Below are 25,269 nucleotides of genomic sequence, written 5' to 3'. Positions count from 1 at the left end.
CCCCATCGTAATAGTTGCTCTACTTTCTTCTCCTGTTATAAAAAAATATTTGCATAACTCTACCCATTCATATAGCTTGTAAGCCAGGCCTCATCAACCGATAGCAATAACAATGGGTCAGCTTTAGTTACTATTGCTGTAGTTTGGTAATTCAATGCATTTCTGTGATAATCAAATCCAAACTGATCTGATGAGGATAACTGATGGTTCTACAACTACTATGTGAGCAATCAAACAAGTGTTAACTTTTCTCCTATGAATTCAGTGACTTTATATGGCCTGATGAGCATTTCAACAAGGTGGAAGAGTAAACGGCAGTTACAGTAAGTACTTCTAAGTCATGAGACAGGTCCTTGAAAGATTCACATCACCAGATGTTAGTCAGATTTGCAATTGGTTTCCAGTAACTTCACAGGTATTTTAAGTATAGCAAAAGCATTGAAATGCATTTTCTACTACTCAATAAATAAATAAATAAAAAAGATTGTTACACATTGCTTCTGAAATTAAAAAAAAAAGGAGGAAAACGTGTGGAAGAGTATCTTGAACCCTATTTATGCAGAGATGACAAGCAATTCAAGATGCAAAATGTTGATCTACAATCTAAGCACTTAAAGCCATTAATAGGAATAATAATCTAACTTGAACATATGAATGAGGCTCAAGCATTACTTTCACAGTGGTTTATTTAAATTCCTATGAGATTTAAAGGTATCAAAGGAAGAAGCAGTTTAAAGCACTACTACATAGAGTGAAAAAAAAAGCCCTCAGAAAAAAAAAATGCTGTTGAAAAAAACATTACAACTGCAAGACAGTAAATATGAAGGGTTGCTGCTGCAACTGCTTCTGTAACACTACAGAGATCCTTTTGGAAAAAATCTTTATTTAAAAAACCCAACTTGACATATATGTTAGCAGACAAGTATCTATGAAGTATCAACACAGAAATTTTAAATACTTCTGAAGCCTGTTCAGACAGCAAGCCCCATAGTTTTATGAAGATTATGATCTTTATGTGATTATACGTGAAATCTTATATTCTTTTTAACCATTTCTATAAGTTAAATATAAGAAGCGGGAAGAAAAACCTACACAATTACATCTCTTCCCCAATTCCCCTGTGTAAGCATCCAGTTTGACCTGTCTCCTGTATTATATTCCATGTATTAGCACTGAAGACTAAACAAATTTTACAGCCAAACATAGCTCTGTTGTTTAAATTATTCACGCTAATCACATTTTTTTCCTACGCAGTGCAATTCAGAATGATCTTATTTGTATTTTAATTACTTAAGTAATTAAAATTTTCCTTTCTTTTTAAATTTATGTAACTATTTTGACTAGTTCCTCAGATAAAATATTTTTTCTTACAGAATAATGTTAAAATGACAGTGAAATCGACCCCTCAAATTAGTAGTTTGTTGAGTCCCCCTAAGAAATTATGTAAGGGCATTACACAGATTAACACATTGTGTCTTTCCCCTTCTAAGGAAAGACTGGGCAGAAATCAGGGAGAAAAGCTGCTTGTGCCAATACTAGAAATCCCTGTTCCCACAGCTGTTTTGCAGAAGGTCACTTGCTAGAGTGACCTCAGTTTCAATTGTTAGAAAATACCCAATTTATACTTTAAAAAGGACGATGTACAAAATTCAGTTATAGAAGCCGTAACATGTTTCAGGTATCATTCAGGTAACATTTAAGCCTTTCCTTGCCAAAAAGACACATCCTCCTCATTTGCCTGCTGGAATCCTAACCCGCTTACTCCTGTTTCTGTTCCCAGCCACCACCACACTGACTCACTCCAGTTCCCACAGCCAACAGGAGGTTCTTGAGCGCTTTCTATTTTGATTTATTCTCCTCCAGAGACTCAGGGCTGTGTTAAGTTATACCCAAGCCTGCTCCTTCCCTAGATGGGGGACTGAGGCCGTGGTCAGAATCACATTGAACACAGCAGAGGTTCCCTAAAGTTGCATAAACCACAGAGAAACATTTCCCACCAGTTTAAGATCGTGCTCCATATGCTCAAATTTCCTAATATAACCCCTTCCCTCCCTGGCCTCTGGATACGTCCCACGTCACCTTTCCCACAGAGTAGATATAATATAGCAAAGCATGCTGTGACAGAAGTCACAGGCAGGCTGTTTTACAACATAACAGAAAACAGGTTTCTGCTGTAGTGTAGCATTTCACCATCCAAATACACCTTATTTGTAAAAGTTTACACATAGGTGCGAGCAGAGGAATCTTTACAACATTCTCTTTTTCTTCTTTGTTGAGGTACTTCCTTTCCTCCCTCTTTAGTATTATTAACAGAAAAAAAAAGATCAAATACAATTTTGTGCACAATCTGAAGGTTCAGAATAAGAGACAATAATGAAAAAAGATTTTCAATACGTCTGATGACAAATGAGACTTATTTTAGTGAACATGCTATTGCCTCAATGCCAAGGGAAAAGCACTCGTCATTAGAGAAATGAATTGCTCAGCTGTTTATAAGCAAAAAGCTCTGGGGGAATTTCTCAAGGCCCAAACCACAAAGCATTGCAGGGTTACACAAACATATGTTGCAGGTGTTTTAGGGTAGACAGGTGGGAAAACCTTAGCTACTGAAAAATACTCCACTTAATAGATTGTAACTGAACCTAGATAACCTAAATGCAACAGAGAAAAGTCATACAAAATAGCAGCAGTGAATTCTACGTACACGCAGCTATAGGCTTACCAAAATAATCATCTCAGTAGTGCCAAACAGGATCTTTAATAAGTAATTTTTTTTCAATACATTAAATAAATGCTGCCAAACATATATATTTTCTAATCTAATAATATTTTAAGCCTAAGCTACAGATGGAAATAAACATATATAAAATTGAAGAAGGATAATGATGTAGTGTCATTTTAAAAATTTAAACAAATATTTTTAAGGAGCTGGTTTGCTCCTTTGTCCCCTCTTTAGCTGACAGGGGAAAACGGGATATTTTTTTAATAATTCTGGAACCACCTAAGAAATATTTGCATGAATTTTTTTTTCTCCTTTAATTTGTTTCTAGTGCAAGTTGGAAGAACATATGACCCTTTATTCAGTAATGACTGGGATGTCAGCAAACCTTTACCTTTTCCTTCTAGATCACAGAATCACAGAATCTCATCCTATACTTCTTTTTTCAATAAAGATGATACAAACATGACAAAAATTTGGACTGTGAACAGGGTTGAAAAACAGCAGCTGAGATGTGGAGAAGGAATGCCGTTTGTTTGGTTCAGCATCGGGTTTTCTATTAGGCACTAACAGTTAATATGAAGTGAATGCTAATAGCCCAATAGCCTAGCTTCACAGAGAATTTCTTCTTTCCTCTTTTTCTTCTTTTGTCAAGTATCCACGCAGCTGTCTCCACTCTATGACCAGACTTATACAGTATAGCAATAGCTTAACATTACGTAAACATACCACAATATTTTGCATACTAAAAAACCCAACCCACCCCAAAACCCTACGGTACGCAAAGCAAGCACCATTCCCCAAACCAAACTTTCACCTTTTAATTTTTATTCTTCCTAGTTATACTTTCTGCAGAATAAGCAACCTGCTTGAGGACAAAAAGGTATTCAATCCACCCATGAACCACTGAATGAAATACCTACTAAAAAGAAAAATGAGACATTAAAGGACATAATGTGTTATTGCCAATCCTGAAGCGGTTCAAAGCCAATAGCAAAATATTATCCAAAACACAGGTTGGTAGTCTGCATCTATCAATCCTGTGTATGAAAGCAGCACAACACGAAGAGTATCCTGCACAGAACTAATAAAGAACTTCCTTTAATCACAGGAGTCAGGAGATACATGCACTAATATTTGCATTGGCAAGGGCACCATAATCCTTAAAATGGGAATAATGCTTCCTGCTTACATTTTTCAGAAATATGCTGTGGGTCTGATTTGCAGAACTAGTTATTTACAATGCAGTAACAGCATGAAGACTTATCACATTTAATCGTTTCTTAAGAAAATTAGAGTGCTTTTTTTTCCCCCCAAAATAAAAAAAATTCCCAGGCAGAACTGGAAAGGAAAGAAAATCCAGTTAATTGGGTCAAGGCAGGAAGAACCTCCTGAACTCCGATCAAGCTAAAATAAATTATCTCCAGTTTTGTTATGTGACAACCCTCCATTCCCTTGGCAACTAGAAATTTCAGATACCAGGAAGGTATTTTAAATATCGTCCATTATGGTCTGTTTTTAACTTCATACACACATGCTTTCTCTCATATGGGCATTCTACGACAAGAGATGAAGAACTGAAAAAAAAAATGACAAGTGAGATTTAAAAATGTAGTGACTTGACTGAAATAAATTTCTAGTCGTATATTTTGGCTTTTTGTTCTAACCGATTGGAAACCTTTTTTTTTCATCCCCTTCATTTATAGTTTTACAGCATATTGCGTTTTAACAGGTAGATCAAATCGTATGAAATCAGCTTTTATTGATATTCCAGATGAAAATACTCTGACCTGCTAACATTCAAGTTCATAACCTGCGTAAAATCCTCATCTTGCATCAACGGAATCATTTAAGTACCTTTTAAATCTGCCTCTTAATTTAGTTGCCCATTTTTCCATTGAACCTTTGGTTTTAAGAAGTAAATTAACTAAATAGTGAGGTATAAATCTGACAGTGTTCAGCCCTAACCCGTGACAGATTTATGCTCTGGCATCTTGCAGCCCTACACAGTTAGGAACAGGAGTTTTACAACATTGTGGAGGAAAGATCCAGGCTTTTGAAAGGAACACACAGCAAGCATCACTTTAAACCCTGGAATGCTCCAAATTATAAGATTTAAAATATGACATCTTTATGTACAGAAAAGCTACCACATTATGGTTTTATTGGCACTCATTTTGGACAACCTGCATAATTCACTGATGGCTTTGTGAATAATGCAGTTATCCAAAGCTTATACTGATAAAACTCTTATAACCACACTTAGAGCATTACATCTCCTCCAGATACATGCTTATACACAAATCTCACATATAAGAGAAAAACAAGAACATTTTAAGGTGTTATTTGGTTATGTCTGCTATGCGGCAAAGAAACAGATTAATTTATGTTCCACATGTAATGTGCTATGTAAAACACTTGAAAAAGGTCCCTGAGGGACTGAAAAGGCTCTTTCAAAGAGTGCCATGCACACACTACAGCAAAAGGAGTACGATGTCCAAATCTTTTCCTCTAAAACACAGAATGAAGTTATCATCCTGGTGCTGCAGGACAAGCAACTCCTTTCATTTTGCGATTTCAGTAAAGAGGATACTGCAGACCCATTTTGATCACTATTGCTCCTTAACAAGACAAAGGACAAAGACTCCAAACCTAATTTTCAAATAAAGAAAAAAAATTACACCAAAGGATAGAATGTACCACTCCCACTTCTATCTTGAAAGCATTTTGCTCTTTCAAAGAAGCGTTCCCCAGTACAAATGTGCTCAAATAGCTTTGCATACAACAATTAATATATTAATATGTAATAAACCAGCTGTATATCTACATTTATATCAGAAAAGACTGAACATATATTCCATCATATTAGATCGGATATGCTCCAGTACCTAATCTTTCATACATTATTGAAAAGTTATGAGTCTGTTTTTATATAACTCACAGTTTGTGTTTTGCAAATTTTAGTCAAATAAATAAATTATGACATGGAGAACTTTTGATTAGGTAGAATCAAAGTGCTTTAAATGTCTTAAGTGTTTCCTTTTGATAAACAACCTTGCAAACTAGAAGTGATTAATTGAATTGTCAGGTTGCACATAGGAGGAACCATAATCACTTCACTCTAACAATGCTAAATACATTTTATTAGTGTAATTTTATAAATAACTTAATTACTCTTTAGGAGGGGGTCAGTAGGTTTAGATGACTTTTTAAGCAAAAGTAAACCAATCATTTGAAAGAAACAGCCCCAAGAAATTCACAAGCAGTAAGTTTTATTGGTAGCTAAAGTAATTAAGAGCTTAAAGTGCTTCAGCTTCATGCTTCAGTATCAAGTACAATTACAATTGCTTTTATTTTGCTACTAAGGCTATCAGCTTGCTCAGAGAGAAAGCACAGTTTAAAGGTTTGGCTTCCTAAGAACCCTTTCTCTTCCATCTTGCCTCTCTAATGTTACTTGCCTTTGACATGACAGAAATTATGAATTATCAGTGAATATTACCAAGAATACTGAGCAGCACAGGAGAATAATTTCTTCCCTATTTCTAAATTTTTCCTGATCACGCTTCTGGCCTGAATATGATGTTGCTGTATCTCATGCCTTCTCTTTCTGATTAATAGAGAGGACACCTTGATAAAAAGCATAATCATGAAATCTGCAGAGAAGGCTGATAATGTAAACAGTTCTTTTTTTTCCTCATGTTTCTACTTCTTGGTTGAGTTGCCTAAGCAGCAAGTAGTTGCCTTGACTATTTATTGAATAATACATACGTTACTTGCCGTTCTATGCAACATTTTACTATACTTGTACTATTATTTGAAAGTAGAAACAATGGTTCCTAACTCTCCTTTAGCTGTCTCCTCTGAAAGGCTCTGCACCTCTCCACTCAGAAATCACCAGCCACGCCATCAGCTCCTCATTGCTCTCAAAGCCAGAAGCTCTCCTGCAAGATGGGCAAGAAAAACAAAGTCAACGTGCCCTCCTTGCTGGGCTCTGCTCTCAGTGCCAGGATTGGACTGCAGCACCATCTCACTCGGCCCTACAGCAAACTGGGACAAGGCCTTTGTTTCTGTGCAATCTGGCACAGCTTTGTCTCTGCCTATGAGAGGTGGCATTGTTCTGTAAGCTTCGCTTTATTCTGTATCATTTCCCACCATTTCCCCCATTAATTTAACTGTAATGGTTGCATAACTTGCATTGATACAACACCTGTGATTTCTTAATCAAGTAACTGGTCTGTGACTACAACACTAAAGAGAGCGCAATACTGGAAACTGCACCGTGGTTGGCAATCTAAGAGCATTTTCCTTCAAGTGATGACTACTGTGTTACATATGATGCTAAGGAACACAAAGGCCTTTGAAAGATATCAGATTTGGAAAGTCTTGACTAGATGACTTGACTAGACTTGACTAGATGACAGCTCAGCTACTTTCCAATACTTTTTCCTGAAAAGATTACTTGTAACATACAGGATACTTGGAAGATAATGACTGTTTTACGGTGGGTCAATGAAATGGTTAAGATGTCAGAGGAAATGGCAATGAACTTTGGGAGAGAGGAGAAAATTATTGTACTATTAGCACCTACCACATAGCCTTTTCATATTTTAGAATACATAGGTGCACTGTGAATGAAGGTTTTGAAACAAATGTAGAAAAATGAAGAGGATTTTTAATTCATGGTACGCTTTCTATTTTTATGTGGTACTATGGCAACATGGTTATTCCAAGTAATTTATCATTAAACTCATAGCTGCTTGTCATACCTTGTCTATTAATGAAATGCAATAACTGAATATTTAGAACAGTAATTCTTAAAACAAAGCATATCCTATCTCCTCAGAAAGCCAGTTTCTGATTTTAAGAACACAACCACTAAGAAAGCAAAACCAATATCATGGCTTTTACACGTATAATATATAAATTTTTTAGTTGTATAGGCCCACATTAAAAAGCTTAGCATGCATTTACAGAAAAAAGCCGTCAATTTATTCCAAGTGAAATGTTTACACTATATTTAATCATATTGTATTTGCAATTGGGAAAGGTAGTCCATCAAAATGCTTGGTATCGATACAAGCTTCCTCCCCGATGAAGAGACGTGTACTTTGCTTTTCTGAAAACCTTGTTTCATTTATCAGTCACGTCCCTTGTCAAGACAACTGTCCTTTAAAGTGTAGGTGACCTTACTCATACTGCCAGCTCATACTGCATTGAGATATCCATTATGCCAGACTTCTGATACTTGCTTTTCACACATCTGAAATCCCTAATGTACGATTGCTAATCTCCTGAAAGATCAGTCACATTCTTCACAATCAAAAAACACCCCAACCCAAACACAAACCCAGAAAAAAAGCTAAAAGCAGTTTGTTCAGAATCCCTCTCCCCTTTATTGATATGTCTCTAAAAAAATGAACTCACACCCCACTCAATCCAGGTAGGTAAAAATTAACGAGCTGTTAATGCCCAACCACTGCCAGATCCCAACTTCTGATTGGCTGCAATCTGGTCATTAAAGAGAGGTAATTAATGCCAGATTGCACACACAATACTAACAAACAAACAAAACAACCCCAAACCTGCTTCTCTCCTGCCAGAAACTGCAAAACAATACTGACATAACGGCAGCTTTCAAAGGACAGTTGCAGCTCTGCAGCGGCACCTCAGTTAATGAGTGTATAGAAAAGAATTTATCTGAAGAAGAAGAAAGTGAAACTCAACAGCCTTTCAGGAACATGAAACTAGCTTGGAGAAAACTCTGAGACGGTGGCAGCTACTTAAGAAGAAAATTCAGATGAAAATAAATGTACAAAGAGTTTGGTTCAGAATTTCAGTAATGTGTTTTCCTGGTGTCACTTATTGCTCAGATTGTGAAATGTGAAAAGCTGGAATGCAGGTTTCTCTGACTAATCATTATACGAGTAATCATCACCATATATTATTGCTAAAGTTTTCCAGCAGTACCTGTAATTTCAGTTACAATGATCTAATACAACTTCTTTGAAATGTCACGTATGCTTCATCACGGATTTAGTTAGAATCTGATATTATTATATGGCCACTTTCAATGTCAGCAAATAGCTTATAAAACAATCTTGAGAAAGTATCGGTAGCAGTAACTAGAATATTATTAGCATAACTAACAAATTAATTCCCATCAACCAAGCAAAACCAGTTTCTTTTGTCTTTTCTTTTGAATGGATGGCTTATGATAAAAGGTGTCTTCACCAAATTAAGCTCCTAACTAGCTTGCTCAACAAATAGGGTAACTTACCACGTTAAAATATCTGAAGGTAAACTTATTTTACAAAATTCTAAGAATAAATATAGTAAGTTTTCAGACAAAGGACGGTTATCAGGTTTTTAGTATGCAATGTAAAACTGTAATATTCTATGTAGCGCTTTAGTTTTCTAATAAGTCATTATGATAAGGTTAACACTTCAACACAGAACAACATACAAATAAGAACACCCAAAGATGAAAATTACTTTGCTTATGTTGCTGTATTAGAATTTTATTTGCTAAAGGGTGAAAACAGATTTGCAAAATTCACAGTTAACTTAAAACAATAGTTTAAAACCTTTTATTCCTAGCCCTGGCTGCCTTCAGGAAGGAAAGAACATCTGGTTATTTAAGGAACACAATATGTTCACATTTTCTATGACTTTTGTTTCTAATTGGGTTTTTAATTTTTTTTTTTAATTTCAACAACTCTAGTTAGAACTATGTTTTTTAATCACTTTACATTTTCCTACTGCCCTATCTCTGTATTTCTACTTCTTAATTTTGCAGCCGTTGCTTTGAAAATTAACAGTGCTCAATGGTTTTCATATAGAAAAAATTGAAGAAAATTGGCCACTCGTGGGATATTAAATACAGAGAGACACACCTTTAGTAAATACTTTTGGATATACATAAAAAAACCCCTTCCTTTATTTTCTCATAACTTTCAACATTTAGGTTGCTCTCCTGCAACAGGTTCATCAAGCTAAAGTAAAGGCAAGTAAGTAAGGAGATACCTGTTATGTCAGTGCTAGGAAACAGAAGAAATAATGCATGTTAGATGTGCAAACGCAGATTATCTCCAGAATTAGGAGTTAAGGTTGGAAAGGCTCTATCAGCTCCAGCTTAACTACTTCACCATTTGTGATGATTGTTCCTTAGGAATCTTTCAGTTTTATGTACATACCACTAGCCTTTCTCAGTTCAAATACCCCACAACTTCTCAGTGAGATTATTTGGCATTTACCTAGCTGCAAAAATAATCCCAAAGAAAATAAGTATTAACAAACCTGCAAGAAGCAGACTTCTGTTTGTCCCTGTGCAGGACTTCTAAACTGGATTTCTTGTCCAGCTGAGAATTTAAAGCTCCAGGGGGAAAAGAGCAAGATATTTGGCATAACACTAAACATTCACGCTGTGTTCAACAAACAATGAAATAAGCCACTGGTCCATGGAACAGTCTCCCACAGAAGAGTTCCCTGACCTCTCATATTAAAACCCAAGCTAAATCTTGGAAAAGGTGCCACACAGAACAACTCAGCACTGGCTCAAGAGATCTAAATTGTATTGTACCAAATGTAATTTCCCATTAGAAAGTAAAATTGGTGATGGATAAATGCACAGGAAAACATCAAAGGAGGAAGAAAAATCATTAAGCGCTGAATTTGCTAATCATCACTTATAAGTTACACTAGTGACTAAAATCTCATCTTTTCTTCCAATCTGGTTTTATCTGCTTAGGGAATAAAGGCAAACTGAATTATCCTTATGCAGATAGCAAAAAAAAAAAAAAGGTATCATAATATTCCCACTTATATTGATATATAATCTCTGTTCTGACTTTAGACTCCTACAGCACCCATCAAGTCTTGTAAAGTCTTCCCTTTCATTTTGCATAATGAGAAATTTTGACAGACTTGGAAAATTTGTATGTGAAGGTCTTAACAGAATAACAAGTATTCCATTTCAGAAATACATTGGATTGGACCAACATGTGCTTAAAGATGTATATGTGAAACTAAAAATCACACCTAGGGAATGGTAAAAAAGAGGTACTCAAGTCATAGCATTGCAAATACCTTTCTTTCTCAGACTAGTAGATTTTTTTTTTTTAAAGCAATCCTTGAGAACAGTTTAACTTCCCTAATGTAAGTAGTCCAGATTTGTTTATGCAATCTCAACCCAAAAACTCAACATAAAATGAGAGATGGCTGGAAGTCCTTTAGGGCTCCTCATCCTATGGAAATCCAAGTTTCCTAAGCTTCAGTGTATTTTCTAAGCAGGTTAAGTACAGCTTAGAAAAGAGGAACAATTTTAATTAATCATACTTAAATTGACAAAACAACTAGTAGTCTTTGCACTAAAGACCCTTAAGTTCTTGTTCACCTGAGTGAAGGGGCAACTACCTGAAAGACATGGTAGGAACTACACATAGTATTTTTCTGAAAGGTGCTCAAGGCACACCTGAGAATGTTAATTAATCAGACTGAGGCCTTATGAGCCTGATAATTTCATTCTGTTGGAGACAGGAGTGTAGGGAGCAGAAGAGTGAGCAAGTTTCTTTCCCAGGAAGTTGGTGGTTTATTGCCCCCCTCAGGCTGGGAAGTTATCTTGTATACTGCCTAGGATGCTTCAGAAGACAGATGAATAATTAGTAGTTACTCTGTCTTTTAACATTTACCTTCAATAAATGACAGATTACATATTCAATATAGTCTGATATCTTAGCACATTTTTTCCTCCCTCTGTATCCTCCCTCTAAAAACACTTCTATCTTGTTTTGATAAGAGGATACATAAATAAATGCTGGGCAGTCTAATTTTGCAGACTGCTGTAGAAATCTGAAGAAAATTTCCTGACATCTAACGTTACAAACTTTCTTATACAGTGAAAAGATGATATACTTTATTTCTCATCATGAAAGAAATCTTTGTGCCCGAAAGGAATGAAGAAAGCAGCTGCAAGGATGCAGATTCCTGCAAAAAACTGATACAGAAACAAAGAGACTTTTTTTTTTCTTAATCCATAGAAGTGTAAACATTGGTACTGAATGAAATTTTGTAGAAGGCAGTCAGAGTGCAGGAGTGATGAATTTTTCATTTTCAAAGGTGATGTGCATCAAGAAGATGAGGGAAATCAGACTTTACACTGGCAGCCCACTAATGGGACATGCACAAAGGCAGTTCAAAACCAGCAACACAAATTCTGCTATCTGCCAAAGATATGAGTACTGCAAAGATTACTGTGTACAGGTTCATCTCAAAACCCACTACTGTGGATATCTGCTCTATGTTATATTCACAGACATATATACATATGCCCTTCTAAAGTGGCAAGGGGTTCACTTCTTTTTCTTCAGTATTCTAGTAATATTTAACATAAAGCATATAAATATATACATTTTGTTCAAGTGACTGTTTTCATGCTTTAACAGTAGTCTCTCATTTTTAATTGAAAACCGTCATATAACTATTATATATTGGGCAGGGGTAGTGCTTTGGGATTAACAGGGATTAATCTGCAGAAATCCCATTAAAAATGTCCAGCAGATGAAACTGCATGACAGTTTCTACATAGCTTACTAAGTTATTATATAAAATAGTACTGTTTCCCTCAAAAGTATATTTTATTACGAAAGATGTCTGTGCAGAATGCTAATTCTAAAAATCATAAACATATGCAATTACCAGAGCTTTAAAGACTAAAGGACATTGTTTCTGCTCTTGGCAATCAACTATTTCCTTTGGCTTTTTTGTCAGGTATGAAGAAACTTGAAATTACATTTTAGTCCCTAAAACACAAGTTGTTGTTAACTTCATAGTACTTACAACATTTTATTACAGAGATTTATTCCCTGTACTTACAAAGCGAGCATCTCACCTTTGGATCTCGGAGGAAAAGTGCTCTTAGGATAAGGGAGTGAACATCTCCAATAGGTGGATAATGCATCAGAAGTCCCAAACAGGTCTGGTAATTACTTGAAATCACTACAACGAAAATGGGGAAAAAAAGTGAAAACGGGGGGGGGGGGGGGGGGGGGAAGTGAAATATTACTATCTCATTTTGATATTCCAAAGTAGTATCTTCTCTAGTAGATTCATTACAGTTCAGATTCAGCTGTTTTTTCCCACATTGTCTCTTAGAACTCTCAAGCAGTGCTCAAACAAGACATTACACTTGGTCCAGTATCATTAAGGACAATGTTAAGCCTATCACTGCCTTCATGTCACATATGTTTACGTTTGCTCCAGAATTCGATGCCTAAACTTATATCTCTGTAGCCGTGCTCCTAAAGCCTGCCTGAGCCAGTGGAGGTCAGGGAGATTCAGCCAGCGGAACCTAAAGAGCTAGTTTGACACTCCAAAATGGTTGCTGATTTTTCAGACACTCATCTGCAGACATTTAAATGTACATTCCATAATCTGTGAGATAAATTTTACCTCCAGTCCTGCTTTTCATGATAATTTCCCCCCACTCTGACAATTTTTTCTTGAAACATATTTTGTATTGTTTTGATAAACATATACACCTATGTGCCCACACACATGTACATACACATAGGTCAAGTGATGTCAACAACAACTTGTTTTCTCGTAAATCAAAAACCAGTCGTGAATAGTTCAGGAAAAAAGGAAAAGGTCAGATTTTAGTTTCAGAACATATCATAAAGTTTCAGGAACATATCATTCAGGAAATTTTCAACATGCTTTGATAAGTTTATAATTTTGTTATAGTTGTACTTGATTTTATCTGTATCTACGGTTCTTTGCTTCTTGTTGCCATCTTCCCCCCCCCCCCCCCCCCAATCAATCTAATTATGAGTGCAATTATTAAAGACATCTTTCAGGCAGGTCTATGTAAACTACTTCATTTCTTTTGCACCATCTAAATCCAGGCAATCCATCTGCCACAGCTGTCAAAGCAATGCCTGTTAATGATGCTTGTACTCTGCAACATAAAGACAGCCTTCAACAATAGCAATTGTAAATATTTTTGTAGCAAACTTTACTATCCTGAGAACTTTAGCTGGAGTAACAAATACCTTTAAATTATCAGGCCTCTACACCAGAATGGATCACTGCAAATACAAAATTTGCCTTGAATCAATAAAAGGAAAAATAAAGGTCCGTTTTGTGAACAGAAAGATTTAAATGTTTTACTTTTTTTCTTTCATGTGAATAAGCCTGCTATCCTCCTGTACCTTTCCTCCCTCAACAAGAGGATTATGGGGAAAAGATGCAGGACTGGGCAAAATGAATAATTATAATCTGTGTAGGGAACCACTTTATCATCTTCATTTCCGTTGCTGATCCGACAGCTTGTAATTTCATACATCTGCTTTCATTTGTAAAGCACTCACTTATCCTACTCATTCTTTATCTGTTCTGCCTGTTCTTTTTCCTACCCTTTGTTTTTCTTGTTCATATTCAGGTACCTGTTTTTTCTTCTTGAAGTCACAAAGCTGGTATAATGAACACAATACAATGGTCTCCATCAGAGTTCTTTCAGAGAAGTATAATGCGAGCACCACATAGCACATACCCAATCAAACTCTCATACGTAAATCTAATTTAAGATACTGTACTGCAGTTATGATCATGATGCCTTTTTAGCAAAGCTTATAAAAATACTGAAAATTGATAGTAAATTCTAAATACTTTTCTAAATGATAGGTAGTGAGACCAATGCCTTTCTCATTTGAACAGAGCAGTATGTGTTCTATTCTGAAGTGTAAAATAGAACAAAAATATTCTTTCTTCATTTTTTCCTGGGGAATTTTTTGCTGTCTCACAGATATAGAGAAAAGCAAATATTAAAAAAGCTACTTTATTTTAATGGTGTAGACTTGACCCCCCTCATCCTGAAAAAAAAAAATCCACATTTGCTCTAATTATTAATTTTTTAAACATGTAATAGTGAAGCAATTGAGAAAGCGAAAATAAAAATAAGCAAACTGTTGAGCAATGACCTGTGCCTCCTCTGATCTCTAAAAGTTAAATTTTAAAATGGAAACTTACCAACACTTAATGAGAAAGGCCTGCTAACTTTCACATTTATTTGATCTTTATTGTTTCCCTCACATATTCAGCTGCCCCCTTTTTATGTAGAAAACCTTACAGAAGAGAACACTGTTGCCAGTGCTCTGGATGGGAACTTTGGGTTAAAGGCGTTACTTTGCTGAAACACTTCTTGGTACCCTTTGTTTCAGAGTGATGTGTATGCTGCCCAGGAGCCAGCAATGTGCCAACTACATTCTAGGCTGTGTCAAAAGCAGTGTGGGCAGCAGGTTGAGGGAGGTGGTTCTGCTGCTCTACTCCTCTCTGGTGAGTCCCTTCCTGGAGTCCTGCACCCAGCTCTAGGGTTGTCAGCACAGGAAAGACATGGACCTGTTGCGGCAGGTCCAGAGGAGGGGCACAAAAATGATGAGAGGGATGGAATGCTTCTCCTGTGAGGAAAGGCTGAGAGAGTTGGGGTCTCCAGGGAGACCTTGCAATCTTTCAGTACTTAAAGGGGGGCTCATAAGAAAGATGGGGACAAACACTTTAACAGGATCTGTTGCAATAGGACAAGGTGTAATGGTTTTAAATTGAAAGGGGGTAGATTTAGATTTGACATAAGGAAAAATTTCTTCAAGATGAGGGTGGAAGGAACAAGGTGGGAACAAGGTGCCCAGGGAAGCTGTAGATGCTCCATTTCTGGAAATGCTTGAACTCAGGTTGGATGAGGCCTTGAGCCACTTGATCTAGTGAAAGATGTCCCTGTTCGTGGCAGGGGATTAGACTAGATGACCCTTGAAGGTTCCTTCCACCCCTGACAATTCTACGATTGTTCTCTCTTCAGGACAAAATGTATAACACTATCCAGAGTGTCAGTTTTCTCAAAAATGACAGAGAAAATAGCAGTAATACAAAGCAAACATCCCTTGTCTGAATATGCATATCGTAACTAAAAGGATTTCTAAGAATCAACTGTAAGATAAAGTTTCTGGAAGGATATTCTGTGCAATATAAATTTATCCAGTCTCAGCAGTAGCTGGATGGTGCTGAAGTTCAATGGTGAAATATCTTACACTGTGGCCAGCTGCCTTGTAATAAGCTTGGTGCTTCTGTACTTGTGGTTTTGCTTCACTAATTGGATTGGCAAGAGTCACATCTGGATACAAATCCTGTTGTGAACAATTAGTTCTCACTCCTCCAAAGAAAAATGCTATTGGTATTTCTAGGGAAAGGAGTAGAGAACCTCCTCTATACAGATGAAGCAATCTTAATGCCTTCTGATTAGTATTTGTTATTCAGTGCCCACAGGAACATCAAATTGTTTTCTCCCTCTGCCTTAGATGAGGCTGACTTTGTTAGTTCAGCAACAATTCCTGTAAGCACGCAGCAATAATAGTGGTGGAAAACACGTAAACTGACTGTACCTGTTCTCAGCAAAGTCCTAATCTGCCATGTCATTTCTTAAGAGTTTAAAGTTTGATGCCACCAATCCTATACTCAGATGACTTCCTAACCCAGAAAGTGTGGGACTACTTCCTCCTGCTGCTCTATGCATGGCTATGTTTTCTTTAATAGGACTTAATTTGGTTTAAACCTAGGTATCATGAACATTGTGCACTATAACAAAAATAACAAATCTGTTCCTCTAGGATTATAAATAATCCTCAAAATATTTAGAGTGCTTTTAGATTTAAAAAAATATCCTATCAATGGTCTTAGCTAGTCTTCAAGTGGAAATATAATAAAAATACACTTATTCTACCACTGATCTGTCAAAATTAGCTCTTGGTGCAATAACAACATCAGTTTGTTATGCAAAATACAGACAGGTCTTCCAGGTTGTTGTCTTTCCTGAAGGGAAGAATATAAAATATATATACTTTTGCACCACATCCTACCCTCCATTCTGATTTCATCATCAACTGCATATACCATATACATCCATTTTGGTGAAAAAGAAATGACACGCTTCTGATTTGTCAGATTTTTTTTTTTTTAAATAAAGTTTGCTTTGAATGAATTTTTCCAAAGAAACCCAGAAAATAAGTTACTAAAATTCACAGACACATTAGTTCCCAACCCTACACTTGGTACACTTGTGAGGATTAGTGCTACAGACAAAACTCTGCTTAGATACAGATGTAAAACTGAACACAGCAGTTTAAAGAATGTCTGTGTATATGATTGCATATCTGTAATCTCTAAACCATATAAACAATAATCTAGCAATCTAAATAATCCTTTTTCCTTGAATAATATATCATTTGACTAACAGGATTTCAAAACTAAAATAAAAATATACCAGATATAACACTTTCTTAAAATCCCATCCATAGTTACATCATAATGAAATACAGGAAAAAACCCTGTAAATTCCCAAACCAGCAACTTCTTCCCCATCCCCAAATGTGTTGGTCCAAAAAGTATCTGCAAATTTTTAAACTTTCAAATGGTTTCAGTACTGTATTATTATCATTGCTTATGTTTGACATTTTTGTAACATAACATCTTAGGAGCTCTATTACTATTCCTATTCCTGTTGTTTCCAAGTTTTTAAACTGAAAACTTCCAGATGGTTTATTTATAGATGATTAACATAATTGGATGTTTTGAGTTATCATTTTCTTTCACCTAATAAAGAAAAGCTTTTAGAAACTGATTTGAAAATGGTTTTCAAAAATATTACGACAAAACTTTTAACTCTGTTCAAAGCTCAAAATGATCAGCAACAAAAAATGAGAAAAAATGGGAAAAAAATTCTATTAGAGATACATAAGAAAAGCTTTTCCTATGGAATAAAAAACTGTGGAAATCACTACAGTTTAAGCTTGATTTTGAAAATATTTTCAACTTAACAGTATTTATGACTATATTTTCTTTTACTATTCTATTATGCTTAGAGTAACTAGGTGCAACTACAGAACAAAAAGTTACCTGTCACAGAAACAATACATGTATAAAGTATTGGCTGCCCTGATGAGGTGATTTTTATCTCATTTGGGCAAATGTACTCCACTTTAGAGCTATTTACTACTCTATTTACTAAGCCCAGGGATTTCAGAGAAAAGAGAAAGTCTGATTTCATACAGATGTCTAGAACACATTTTAGTAACCTCATACTGGTACTTCTCCACAAGCAGCAGAAAGCAAAGGAACACAAACTCAGAAAACCTTTTCTTCCCAAGTAGAGAAAGCGTGCTTACAAACACAGTTCTAAAGGTTATTTTTTTTTAAGGGAAACGATGACACAAATGAAATACTGATGTTAAGAAACAGCTTTGCTTTACATGCATCTGCACTATGTATCTATATATATAAAAAATTAAGATTATTTCAGTTTACTGCACATAAACAAGCCAGACTTAGATTGCAGAGCGTAACGACCTAGAATCAGATCATCTTGGAACAGCAGCATTAATTTTGAAACCTCTAAACTGAATTAAATGTCCACTTCTTTATAAGTGGAATGTAAGGTAGCTCTATATGCTGCATGTTTATTAAAAAGTAATTAAAAAACCATATGAAGGCAGGCAGTGGAACGACCGTACGTGTAAAGTACATGCACATTATATTTTCAAGATTGGGCCCTAAAATAGGAACCACAGATGTTGAAAACTTCATGTGTCCTAGAATACAAAATCATGTCAAATATGTGACCTTGTTATAACCTAAAGCTTACAGATTGTATATAATTAACTCTGAACAGCGTGTTACAGAACTTATACATTTAATGGCTGACATGCATCTTGCTGAGGAACACATACTTTGTTGCAATGAAGTTGTATACAGAATTTTTTTGCAAAATATGATGGGACAGAAAGATATGCCTCAATCATTTTATCCCATTCACAATTACATAAGCTAACAACACTTCTGTGATTTTGGGTTTGTCACAATGTATTCATTGGTCATCAATAACCCATCAGAATTTACTTTTGCATGTATTTCAGGCATACTAAAATAAATGATAATTTTTTAAAGATGCCAGCCTTGCATAGAATAAAAATATTTTGTAATTGTTACTCATCTCTGCATTTAAATTTCCTTCAAGAGATATCTTAGAAAATTATGAGTCATTGTCTTGTGCATTTTCACATTTCTCACAGCAGAACAGCATAAAAATATTTCCAGTGTCAAAGGGAAGCTTTACTCAATTCATCAGCTTGGTCAGAAGGTGGAGCTCTGTACATACCTGTACCACTTAACTGCACATAAAATCCACAACTCCATACAAAACCACAGAAGTACTCAGAAACCAAACCTGCATTTAACTCTGAGATACAATTTGTTTCATCAATACAGCAGACCTGTATTCTGGTAGTAAATGGTTCCTCTCTTAGTATTTGGAATGATTTTCAGTATGTTAGAAAAGTCACAATGAAATTTATCATTTCTTAAGTCCTTTTTCTCTTTGAAAACCGGGTTTGCATTCTTTTTAAAAGATCGTAAGACAGTTGATACTTACAAGCATCTCTAATATATAACAACATGGCTACAAAAATGTAGTCAACTAAATTCAGGGTGATACTGTCAGCAAATAGAGCATCCCAGACAACCAGAAGGTCCTGAAGTGGGAATTCACGTCCAAATAAGAGCCTCACCCATCGCCTGGAAAAGAAAAGGAAAACACATGATTTGTATTCGCCTGTTTTGTCAAGTATGGTAAAGTCAGGATACATATCCCAGGATCAACTACAATTCAAAACATTTTAGCAGAAAATTTTGAGAAGCATGGAGATCTGTGATAACCACTTAACTAATTGTTATCTGTGGAAATGTTACTGCACCTACATTAAAGAAGTGATACACGACAGACTGTAGATACTTAACTGACTAATACTATTACGTGGGTGAACCTCAAAGGACAAAACACATTAATCCTATGTACCATATTTTTTAGCATTTAATGTGGTGAAGATCTAAGATGAAATGGAGGACATGTTATGCAAGAATAGCCTGGAATACCAAAAATAAAAAGGTGAAGCCAGTGGTTTATGAGAAGCCCTGAAAAGCCCAGTCAAGTGAAAGCCAGTTCAGAGGCAGATGTCAAACTGCAGATAAAATAGACTGCATTACACTTAATTTGAAGAGGCTCCCTCTCTGTTATTGGTGACAGTGTTTGTAGCTCTATGCAAAATACCCCATGGATGTTATTTTGATTAAACCTAAGTTAAATCTTTACCAGATATAGCAATAATCTGCATATAGACTATACTGTTAATTTCTGTTCATATCTCTGCTGTTTTCATCCCTAGCAAAACGTGAAAATCTGTTTTATTAAATGCAATATTTGCTACAGCCTGGAAGCTTGAGATGCAGTAGAAGAAAATTATTTCTCAAGATTTCTTATTTCCTGTTCTGGTTCTTAAAATGACTTCCGTACTGAGCTGAGGAAAGGCACTTCCCTTTCCTATTGGGGAACAGACCTGCTAGCTTTCTACCTTTTTAGATAGGATTATCTAAGGTTACATTTGAAACAGCTAAAGAATAGTTAGTAACATTAATCCTGAAATAGTTATTACTAAATGGACTTAAAAATAATGAATTACATTTTTAGCCGTGTTATGCAAATTACTACGCATGTGGAATCTGTTTATTCAGTGGCAAGAAAAGATTGATTGCAAATTTCTGCTAAGCAAATTAAGTCATTCTTTAAAACTCACAAAAAATTCTAAAAAGGCAACTAGAAATTTCATCCGGATTAGTTTCACTTGTAAGAATTCATGTTTAACCACTCTTGTCCCAGAACTCATTGTTGGTTTAAGGCATCTGGGTTTTTTTTCCCCCTGATTTGAGTAATAAAAGTTCATTTCTCGACAAATGAATTTTAAGACATCAGTCAAGCACAAGCTTTTAAGATTGCAACAATCTGTACAGGAAGGCTCTCTCTTGAAAAAAGTACTGTTTTGTGAGTCAAGGTTTTGTTCGTTTTTAGTCCCCTCGTCACTGGAACCTTGTGTATAATCCACAATGTGTGGTACAGATTTAGAGATTTTTTTCCCTCCTTGCAATTTGTTGCCTTTTAAAAGTGAAACTATGTGATTTCAAAAGACAGCATCACCTCACCCTTGTATCATACAGGTCTTGCAACTTTTTATGTTAGTGTAATATTAATAAAAGTCACAATATTAGCTATGACAAAACACAAACTATGTCTGTATTTCCCTCCCTGATCAAACCCCTTTCCTACAGAACTTATTTTTAGACCTCCGAAAGAGAAGTCGGAGAACTTTAAACACAAAAGCAAGGCTTAGGTAGTTCATTTAGTACCAAGTCTAAGGGGTTTTACCATATAGTGGCAGATTACCCTACATGCCTAGCCTACAGGAGACTATTATCCTATGGTGACACAAACATTACCCAAACTCTGCGTGAAGCCTATTACTTGCATTAACAACACCTCCCACCTGTAAAACGGCAACCTTCAAGTTAACACAAACTGTTAGGTGAGAAATTTCAGCTAAGCTTGATGCATTTGAGCTGACTTTGCTTGCAACTACCCAAATCTCATTCAGAAGGCTTGCTAAATGTCTAATACACTTCAAGGGAAAAAAGACACCACGGTGTAATAGGATTTGTTATTAGTCTTTTATTAGAAATCTCTTTTGCTTCTTTACTACTTCATTATGCAGTGTTAATCGTTTGTAGATGTAGGTTTATTCTGCTCAAACAGAAGTCATTCCTTTCTTTCCCCTGCTTTTATATTTTCTCCTGGGAAAATTAAATCTCAGTCCCCAGAGGTATCATGTTTCACAGATGTAGACTGATGAAGAACAACTGGACTTCCTTGTGCAACCATAATATTACTGCTAATTATTTGAACCTTCCTGTCTTAAAGGGAGTAAGCAATTCATACTGTTGTAAATGCATGTATACTAACTGCTCTCTTATTGTCTTCAGCAGCATTTAGCTCATAGCATCTATAAACCAAGGACCCTATTGCCTATGAACCATGCTGCCATATGGCAGGACTTCACTAAGCTTTTATATTCATAAAAAGGGATCTTAACTCCTTAAAATAAGGGTCCACGATGAAAAGCTGTCTTTCAAACTAAGATGTTTTTATTGCTTTTACAAATATTTGCAGAGAACTCAAGATACACTTAATAATCGCACTGGACATGAGAAACTCTTTCTCTTTTTCCTTTTTTTTTGAGATAGCTGTCTGTAGTTTAATTATTGTTCTGTCCTGTTAATCTTGCCTTACATCTGTTACACCTGCAGAATGCAAGGCTCAAAACAGTATACCTTTTATCACACACAGCAATACAGTAATTCATATTTCACCAGGCACACTTATCAATTAAAATCTACAAAAAACCCTCAGATTTTTTAAAGCCATAATACACTAAGGTACTACTACCTACATTGTAGAATATATAACTCTATCTTCCACTTATGTTTTTACTGTATAATTAAACCAATATTCTCAAGAGATTCATAATTACTAGCAATAGATAATGATTCATTAATGACTTTACAATATATGGAAAGCAGGAGAAAACTATGCTATAGCAAAGCCATTAAATATGACAATGATCCAGACTTACCAATTTTAACTAAAACCACAATGATTTTGACTGACATTTCCAGGACAATTCTCCAAGCATAAAAAAAAAATTCTTGCGTGTTATATATATTTAGCTGATAATCTTCTCTGTCTTCTTGGAAGGCAGAGAATTCTTAAAAAAAATTAAATAAGCCTAAGAAATAGTTACAGATGAGGCGATGATACAGATTAGGAGTGCTCATGACAATGAAACAACACAATGGAATCAGAAAGAGTAAAAAACTTCATAATGCCAGGAAACTGTGAAATCGTGAATCTGATGCTACTTCTAAATGACTAAATCTAGGACCTACAGCTTGTCAGCAAATTGCCTAAAAGTTCTACTGTAAGACATACTATAAGACATTTGTACTTTCACTAAACTCGACCTTCAGTACAATTTCCACTCCAAGAATCTGCTCAAGGCTGGCTTGATTTTTTTAATTCACTGATACCATTCATTAAAATGAGGTTAAAAAAATTCTGTTCATGCTTAACTTATTTTTTCTCCCCAAGCATTTCAAGGTCTATAATTGAAACAATAAGGTCTCTGGTATTTCATTTTTGCTTTGTATACTAAAAAAATAGTCCAAATTTGATAATTCTTCGGTTGACCTAAAGACAACAAAGTGCAAGTTTCCACAGAGTACATTCTGTTTCTTGCTAACTCTTGCTACCAACCTAATGGTGCTTCTGCTGTCCTGTCCTTCACTCCCAGCTGCACCCTCCTTCCTGCCTGAGAGATGGCAAAGACTGGTATAAGCCACCTGCAATGGCTAGTGGCACTTAGCGGATGTGACGGCAGAGGATGCTGTTCATCTAGCTTCTAATGCTTGCAACACTCATTTGTGGGAGTTCCAGAGAATGGGAGGGTCAGGAGGAATTTGCAGGATGTCATTTTATTTTCAATGCAAGTTTTGCTGTGTTTTTAAAAATGAGGAAATTGTTTAAATGGACTGTAACTATTGTTGTTAACCAAGTAAGAACACCGTCTTATCAAAACTAAGCACTTGGAAGCTGAGAAATGTCAAAATTAACATCAGTTGTTTACTGACTGAAAAAATGATATGTAAGCTCTGTCTCTTTAAACTCTGTCATGAATTATATTCAAGCAAACATTTGTAGCCAGTGCAATTTACTATGTAAAGTCATGGTCAATAATTTAGGAGAAAGGGTAGACAGACTTGAGTTGTGATCTGCTTGCTCAAAAATATGATATGGAGAAAGGATGAGGAGTGACATTTGTATAAGACTTTCAAACTAACTTAAAGCTATATGGAAGATAAAGAATTAAACAGTCCAATGCCAGGTAGCAAGCACTACTCTGGGCAGACTTGGTGCCTGCACTATGATTTCAGGTGTTGACATTTCTAACCTACAGACACTGGGTGGGCTGCAGCTGAAGGAGGTTGCATATCTCCGTGGCTGTCCTTCTGCAGATACCCAGCAGCAGGCAGGGCTAACACAGGTGCTATGGCTCCTGCAGCAGCAGGATAGCTGTAAATACACAGCAAAATCAGATATTTGATACCAGAAAGTCTCCTGGATTGGATTTGGTAGTTGCCAGGGGCAGTTAGAGAAGAGTCAGGCAAGTTAAATCAGAGGATGTGTAAGGTAATTTACTTTCTTTTAGTAACATGCAGGAGACCAATCAAGACAAGCTTTAGCAACACTTCAGCTTGGATCTGTTACACAGTCCATTTCTCCAGTGCTCTCTCTATTTTCTTAACAAATCTTGGTTTTATTAAGGCTCCCGTGGCTTTATACAGTTCAGGGATTTTGTATGGAATGTCCTAAAGAGATTAATAAAACCTTCCAATGGAATAAGACAGTGAAGGAAACATCCCTGAAGTATAATTGAAACTTGTTCTTTCAACTACTCTTCTATGAGGGTCTTGTAGGACAGTACTGCTCATTTTGCATGAGAAATCCTTAATGATCACAGATGAAAAGAAAGGCAAAAAAGCTAAGTGCAACAATTAATAAAATGATATTTCTAAAATAAACAAAACTTTATTAAAATCCCAAATTTTGTCAGACAGAAAGATGCGTGTGAAATCCCAATAAAGTGAAAAAAAAGGTATAAGAAATGATGTAGAAAGTTCACCAGACTTTCAGGGATCTACAGAAACTTCCAATGTGTTTGATCTAAACGTTGTGAATTTTGCACACAGCATACCCTCATATGCACATGATCCACAAAGGATGCACACTGAGATATTGTTACAGCATATGTTCCATTTTTTGCCTTAATCTACTTAACTTGTGAAGGGAATGAAAACAGACATCTTGCTAGAAGATGTGTTTACTTCAGCCATAAATTCAAATGTTAATTCTGGATTTATTAGATGAAATGATGTGGCCTTTGTCATTTGAGAAGGCAGACAAGATTATCAGATTTTCCTTAGGCTATAAAACATTTAAATATTACAGATTTCTACCACATTGTCTCCAGTAGTGTATGCTGATTATACGAAGTGTGTGATAAGGAAGGAAAAAAATGTGTCAGAATCTAACAAATCACTCAACTTCTCCTTAGAGATAATTGAAAGTATATAAAAAAGGTTCTTCTTATGTATGCAGATACATCTGCCTTATCTGTTTGAGCAGTTTCAGTTTTGTACGTGGACTACTATTCTGTCAGAGAATGACATACACGCATTGGCCTGACTGTGATCCCATACAGCTTCTCCTCTACTGGCTGCATGAAGATGTACCAAACACATGAATCATGGCTCAACTGCTGGCTGGACACAAGGCAAGTGATTGTTTGGTATTTTTCTGTTTCAAATTCTGTTTATTTTGTGATCACAACATTAAAAACAATTATGAGATTCACTGGCTTTCTGTTCCACTGCTTAGATAAAGAGGCCCTTACACAAAGCTAAAAACTATGGTGTTTGAAATCAATTGACAATGACACTACATATTTACGTTATGGATTATATAGGTTTCAAACACAGTTTTTCTTGTCAGAAAAGATGTATTTAAAATTAAA

The 25,269-nt window shown here is 35.7% G+C and overlaps 1 protein-coding gene across 4 annotated transcripts in view; it reads right to left on the bottom strand.

Moving 5' to 3' along the window:
* TBC1D5 (TBC1 domain family member 5) overlaps positions 1-25,269 on the bottom strand; it is a 327,211-nt gene that overhangs the window by 62,002 nt on the left and 239,940 nt on the right. For all 4 annotated transcript variants that reach the window (XM_061996640.1, XM_061996639.1, XM_061996641.1 and 1 more), the window contains 2 exons: positions 19,188-19,330; positions 12,606-12,712 (listed from right to left, as the gene is read on the bottom strand). In XM_061996640.1, the coding sequence (XP_061852624.1) occupies positions 12,606-12,712; positions 19,188-19,330 (250 nt within the window). The remainder of the gene's footprint in view (positions 1-12,605; positions 12,713-19,187; positions 19,331-25,269) is intronic.

The sequence above is a fragment of the Colius striatus genome, chromosome 5 (assembly GCF_028858725.1).
Source record: "Colius striatus isolate bColStr4 chromosome 5, bColStr4.1.hap1, whole genome shotgun sequence".
In the NCBI taxonomy this organism is placed as follows: domain Eukaryota; kingdom Metazoa; phylum Chordata; class Aves; order Coliiformes; family Coliidae; genus Colius; species Colius striatus.
Note: the sequence above shows the minus strand (reverse complement) of the source record. Positions and strands in the feature narration are given on the sequence as shown.